The sequence below is a fragment of the Pararge aegeria genome, chromosome 6, assembly GCF_905163445.1.
Source record: "Pararge aegeria chromosome 6, ilParAegt1.1, whole genome shotgun sequence".
Lineage (NCBI taxonomy): Eukaryota > Metazoa > Arthropoda > Insecta > Lepidoptera > Nymphalidae > Pararge > Pararge aegeria.
The window spans coordinates 6,399,240-6,406,599 of record NC_053185.1 but is presented as its reverse complement, the minus strand read 5'-3'; the positions used below and the strand labels follow the sequence as shown (position 1 = coordinate 6,406,599).

Below are 7,360 nucleotides of genomic sequence, written 5' to 3'. Positions count from 1 at the left end.
AGAAATCTTATAGTCTCCTTGCTACCTCTGAATAAGGTGCCGCCAGGTTACTCTGCTAAATTCCCACATCATAAAGATTAATTTTATTAATTGGTCCTTCATTGGTCTATTCCGAACACACTCCCCCAATAAATGCAGGACATCTTCGTCTATAATACAAATTACACACTTAGGTGAACTCACCCTTTTCATATGATATCCACATTCGTTTAGAGGAACATCTCCAGAACGCAGTCTCAGAGCCATCACAACTTGTTGGCGCTTCAATTATTATTCATGTTAAAAAACGTATTATTATGTGATGATATCTAAACCAAATTGTACTCTCTTGATATGTATTTATATCTTTGTAACTACTTTTTTTTCTTTGGTGTACAATAAAAGTGAATTCATTCATTCATACATTCATACCTACCTATAATTTTACCTACTTTACTTGTCTACTAACGAGTAAATCATCATCATCATCACCTCAACCCATTATCGGCCCACAAAAGGGCACGGTTAAGGCTTTAGTCCGCAAGTCTTCCATTTCACAGACCATTCCACCATTCTTCCACAGAACAGCGGGACGCCGTGAACGGTGGCATCCTTATGTGGTTGAAAGACAGGCAACACGCACGAAGCGCTTACATCTTCTTTTATGATACGGACTGCTAAAGTTTGTGAATGCTTTCAAGGCAAGAGTGAATAGGCATTTTCTAGGCAAGCGCGCCCCAACATATACATCATTGCTTTACATGAGGCATGATAGTTGTCAAGCGCAAGTCTATCGAGTATTAAAAAAAAAAACTCTGACCCAGTGCGGACTGGTAGACTCCACACACCGAACGGAACATTATGGAGAGCTCTCAAACATGCAGGTTTCCTCACGACGTTTTTTTTCACCGTTGAAAACAAGTGATATAAGTGATAGTGACTAGACTAAATGATTCAATATAAAAAATACGAGGATATTTTTAATAGGCGAGTAATTATTTTATTTGATGTAAACAGAATATGAAGAGCGAACGAATGGAAACTAATTCTATTGTTGCAATGACCTTCACGTATCATGTAGGTACATTTAGCTGTAACCGTAATAAATAAAGTACCTATGGGTGTCTTCTTGTAGTTCCTTCTTTGTTTGTTATTTTCTAATTGGAAAGTAAACAAATACACGAAAAAAATAACGACCGCTCTATTGCAGTGTTGAGCTCTGTGGTCTTATAATCCCGGGCGGTCCTTGGTTCACCAGCAGGGACAATTTAGATTTTTTTTTTATTTTGTTTTGTTGGGTCTGGTGGGAGGCTTTGGCCGTGGCTAATTACCAACCTACCAACAAAGAACCGCGATTTAGCGTTCCGGTACGATGCTGTGTAGAAGCCGATTAGGGGTATGGGAACCTTTACCACAGATTAGTCCCCTTCTTCCTTAGAGCACATCCACTGGCGTGCATAGAGGGTATGCACAAGGTATGCAGATGATATAAAATGAAAACAATCTCCATTACGAGTTTAAAAAATATTAAGGATAGGATATAAGAGTTATAAAAGCCTACCCTTTAGTATTAATAACTAGTACCGGAGATTTTATTTATTTATTTATACCCTTTTTTTGTACACCACTCAGAAAAACGAGAAAAAAAAAGAACAAATTTTCTTCAGTTTATATCATCTGCATACCCTGTGCATACCCTCTATGCACGCCACTGAGTACATTTACCTCTAAGAAGAGTGCAGTTAATGTGCAAAATAAAATAAAAAAATAATATTCAAACAAGCAGCCACACTCTCGCATTTGTTATATTTGTATGGATAATCAATACGTTCCGTAATGATGAGTGCCAATATAAAGCGTGAATTGTCACGAATTTCCTAATTTAGTAAGAAATAGCCCAAAACTAAGAAGATTGTAAGAGCTTATTGTGGCAGAGTTCGTCCGGGGAAGTACCTACTATCGCCATGTTTATTTCCGCCGCCAAGTTAACATCTAAAAATAATATCTAAAAATATTTTGAATCAAAAATTCGCATCATTAGCCATTATGGTAGGTACCTACTAAGAAAACGGAAAATCCCAATACGTAAAAATTTTATAGCTACATAGGTAATTTTTTTACACAACAGAAAAAAAGTATTATTTGTAATAATGAAACAAACAAAATAACAAGAAACGAAATGGAAAAAGAAGAGATAAAATTTATACTAATTCGGCGAAGTTCTTCTTCCAAAACATACTTAGTGGTAGTTTTTTAGTTATTCTTTAAATTAGAAAAATTTAATACTAGTGGTCTGAAATTTGTACGAAATCATACAGGTTTAAAAGAAGTTATGTCCTTTTCACAATGTTTCAGATAGAAAAGGATAGCACTATTTTCCGTTACCCCCCATATTTAAAGGTTAGGTGTTAAAGGTACCAATACAATTGGGACCAATGTCTCAATTCTATAGAGAAAAAAAAGGTGTCTTGATGATTCTAATGTATAGGACTAAAAAAAAAGGATAAATGATGTAACATAAAAAAAACCTTGCAATCTCACTCAAATGGTAAGTGATGATGCAGTCTAAGATGATAACGGGTTATCCTTTTAGAGGTACGGCCATTATATAAAACACATACCTCTAAATAAATAAATCGCTTAGCGGCACATCTTTGTCGGTAGGGTCCAAGCCACGGCCGCAGCCTTTCGCCAGACCCTTAATATCTATTTTTCTATTTGAATACACAAGTAATAGTAGTCTTAGAAGTTTAATAGTCTAAGTCGTAGTAGTTTGCAGTATAGTAAGCACACTTGAGGTTCTTAAATAGGTATAAATCGATGATAGGTAAACGGACATCTGAATAAAAATAACAATGATATTCTTTAAATACCAAAGCCTTTAATAGTTTTTAATTAATAGGTTAACATTGTGCAAACGAAAAAAAAAACATAAAGGCCACAATATATGCCTACAATAACAATTTGAAAATGAAAAGTGAAAGAATTCATTGCAACCTTAAATATCAAAAATATAATACTCGATAGGTTCTTTTTGGTATAAAACCTACTTACATAAATATATTTTTTTTACTCAAACACTAAGTGACTACCTACCTACCTACTTATAAAAATATTATCACCAACGAATGTAACTGAACTAAATAAAAAATATATGGCTGTCTATAAGCTATTGAACAGTAAAATAAACAATGCTATAACAAATATTTCAACGTTACCTTTGTACACTGCACAGCTGTTCATACGAACATTGATAAAGTACAAAACTTTGCCGCACTCCACTTGATAATTGCTCATTCCATCGCGACTGTACATGATGAGTCTACAATCAGCTTTCTTGGTGACGTAGAATCGTCTGTGTATCGTTGGGTCCTCTATGGTCGTCCATTTCCAGTCTATTAAGGTGTTCTCATTATCTGTCCTCACTTCCGCATCATCCCTAGGAACCGGAATATCCTCTATGGACCTTGGTTTCTCATTCCATAGACTGACATCCACTTTGTCTTCAATCATCTTGCGAGTGTTGTATTCGTGGATGAAATAATGAAGGAATGCTTCGGCTATATGGCAGTACACTGCGAGGGTTTCAGTTAGCTCGATGTCCTCTATCCTCAGCCAGCATTGTTCCGCTCGATCGTTTCTATTTGGAAGATCCAAGGGCAACGGTAAGATAACGTATGGCTTCGGCACGTTCGTTTCCTCATTTTCCACAGAAGCTATACACGGAATAGCGAGTAGGAGAATGAATAACATTTTAAATGCGCAGCTGGTACAACGTCATGATTGAAACTGATTGTGAAGCCTTTGTGTAACTACAAAAAGTGAAGCAAACTGAATTGCCTTCACAGACAATGATTATCGGATGATGAGATTACTATTTTACAGTTTACGACTCTTTGTCACAGCGTTTAGTTACGATTAACGCTTTTATTGTTGCCTAATTAATAACATACCTAAGTGCTTCCGAGCGCCGTAGCTCGTACATTGTTGTATATAATTTAGTGCCCAAATTTAGTTTCAATTGTTTTAGAGGTCGCGATCTTGTGATCGTGATCTTGTGTTACTTGCATTCTTTAAGGACTATAGAATACTTTTATCCCCCTTATTAGTAAACATTGGAATGATAAAACGTTGGAATAATAACGCAACGACAATGCTGTACGGTCAATATATAGACTTAAATCACGTGAATCTCTTCGTGAAATGAAAAAAAATATAGGTATACTTACGGTAGCTTCACAATATATTTGTAACAACATATATAGTATTTTTTAAACAAAACATTACTCTTTATAAAGGAAAAGTGGATGTAAGCAACCACCTCATTTATAGGGTTGAGTAGATATATGCTTTTAAAATATGATTCCCAAGATAATTTTGACCTACCAGTGCATAAGCTTAAACAATGTATTAAAACACATATAAATATAAATCGTGTTTACTATACTATTGATGAATACGAAAGGCAAGGCTAACGACACGGCTTCTTGGAAGCAGGCTCCTCCGCTCTTATCTCTCACGAGATAGGAAATTTGTAAGATTGTAAACTGTAAAATGTTGTTAAAAAAGAGCAATCTGCTGAGTTTCTTGCTGGCCGGTGGGAGAGTTACAAAAAAACGACTGACTTAACATTTCAAAAGTGTTAATAAACAGACTTACTTGACATAAATGACATTTGGATTTTGTTTTTTTTTTTTATTTAACACGCTCTGACATTAGAAAAGTGCTGTCATTTGAATTGTGGGAAAAGTGCAAAGTTATGCCACCTTTATTAATAAGAGCGTGACTGTTAAGTCCTATCAATTTACCTACTTTCATCATAGTACGGAAGCTAGCAACGTTTGAAAAGTAAGAATTTTAAGTCAGCTGATTTTGTGATATGTCGTCCTTCTTGCACTTTCGGTTAGAGCCTGAGCTATCTGGCTGGCGGTAGCGGTTGCGTTCATGAGTGCTAAAATCCAGAATTATTACCTGGACAGGTCCTACCCCTATAATTCTGGATTTTAAAAACATTTTAGAAGGCGTGATTTTTAATTTTTTGTTTTTAAATAAGTCTACCTGACATACTTTTTTAATTGCCAGTCATTTTTGACAATGCTATATGCAATACGCGATTTTATATTTTTTTTTTATCAAAATTTCAAAGTATTTTATAATGTCTGTAATTTTAATATTATGTTATTTAAAGATAAGAAAACTTAAAATAAATTTGCCAGACAACCGCTACCGCCAGCCAGATAGCCCAGACTCTAACCGAAAGTGCAAGAAGGACGACATATCACATAATCAGCTGACCTAAAATTCTTTCTCAAAAACGTTGCTAGCTCCTATACTATAAACACTCGATACTATAAACGAGCTCGAAACTCAAACTCCCAAATTTTCTGCCAAGTATCCTGTCAAAAGAGCTGAGTAGGCATGTCTCTACTCTTCTACTGCGAGTGTTTAGTTTCAATATCAGCAGCATAAAAGATAAATTGTTCATATAATTCCAAATCAGTTTAAGAATGAGGCGTTCTTCTATCAGAGCAATCTCTTCCTATTTCTGCACTCCTGGTATAACGATCCGCAAAAACTTATAAAAATGGCATTTCTGCGTTTGTTCAAGGGGGGACCCTTGCTGAAATAAAAAAGCTGTAGCTAACAGGGGTTATTGTATCGGCAAGCAGAAGAGGGCTGCTTTCAGTAAGACTGCACGATTTCAAGCCAGCCTGCAGACATTTTTATAAACACAAGCTCAAAACTCAAACTCCCAAATTTTCTACCAAGTATCCTATCAAAAGAGCTGAGTAGGCATGTCTCTTATCTTCTACTGCGAGTATTTAGTTTCAGTATCAGCAGCATAAAAGATAATTTGTTCATATTATTCCAAATCAGTTTAAGAATGAGGCGTTCTTTTATCATAGCAATCTCTTCCTATTTCTGCACTCCTGGTATAACGATTCGCAAAAACTTATAAATATGGCATTTCTGCGTTTGTTCAAGGGGGGACCCTTGCTGAAATAAAAAAGCTGTAGCTAACAGGGGTTATTGTATCTTTCAGTAAGACTAAACGATTTCAAGCCAGCCTTCAGACATTTTTATAAACGCAAGCTCTGAACTCAAACTCCCAAATTTTCTGCCAAGTATCCTATCAAACGAGCTGAGTAGGCATGTCTCTACTCTTCTACTGCGAGTATTTAGTGTCAATATAAGCAGCATAAAAGATAAATTGTTATATTACTCCAAATCAGTTTAAGAATGAGGCGTACATCTATCAGAGCAATCTTTTCCTATTTCTGCACTCCTGGTATAACGATTCGCAAAAACTTATAAAAATGGCATTTCTGCGTTTGTTCAAGGGGGGACCCTTGCTCAAATAAAAAAGCTGTAGCTGTTATTGTATCGGCAAGCAGAAGAGGGCTGCTTTCAGTAAAACTGCACGATTTCAAGCCAGCCTGCAGACATTTTTATAATGGTACGGGAGCTAGCAACATTTGAAAAGTAAGAATTTTAGGTCAGCTGATTTGTGATATGTCGTCCTTCTTGCACTTGGTAGCGGTTGCGTCCATTAGTGTGCATCCTACCTGTCCATGTAATAATTCTGGATTTTAAAATCATTGTAGAAGGCGACATACTTTTTTTATTGCTAGACATTTTTGACAATGCCAAATACGCGATTTTTTATTTTTTTTCTGTCTGGCATATATTTTGTCTGGCAAATTTATTTTAAGTTTTGTTATCTTTAAATAACATCAGTGGCGTGCATAGAGGGTATGCACAGGGTATGCAGATGATATAAAATGAATACAATCACCAGTGTGAGTTATAAATAATTAAGGGTTGGCTTTCTATAACTCTTACAATACCTATCCTTAAGTTTTTTATAACCCGTTTACCAAAAGATTTTTTTCATTTTATATCATCTGCATACCCTGTGCATACCCTCTATGCACGCCACTGAATAACATAATATTAAAATTACAGACATTATAAAATACTTTGAACTTTTTATTAAAAAAAATAAAATTCGCAAATGGCACATAGTTAGTATTGTCAAAAATGTCTGGCAATAAAAAAAGTACGTCAGGTAGACATATTTAAAAACAAAAAATTAAAATGTTTTTCAAACCCAGAATTAGGATGCGCACTCATGGACGCAACCGCTATCGCCAGCCAGATAGCCCAGACTCTTACCGAAAGTGCTAGAAGGACGACATATCACAAAATCAGCTGACCTAAAATTCTTACTTTTCAAATGTTGCTAGCTCCTATACTATCAAGGAAGTAATTCAACGAAAGTTTCTACTCAGTTTTGCATATGCAACAAAAACAATTAAACAAATGTAATTTTTGCCCTATCGCGGTTGCAAAATGCAAAATTGTAAAATACCACGGAAAA

The 7,360-nt window shown here is 35.5% G+C and overlaps 1 protein-coding gene across 1 annotated transcript; it reads right to left on the bottom strand.

Moving 5' to 3' along the window:
• Nucleotides 1-2,882: 2,882 nt before the first annotated feature.
• LOC120624216 lies at nucleotides 2,883-3,845 on the bottom strand. The gene has a single exon (XM_039890632.1). It carries the CDS (start codon nucleotides 3,730-3,732, stop codon nucleotides 3,142-3,144), a length of 591 nt encoding a protein of 196 aa, XP_039746566.1. The 5' UTR covers nucleotides 3,733-3,845; the 3' UTR covers nucleotides 2,883-3,141.
• Nucleotides 3,846-7,360: the final 3,515 nt, after the last annotated feature.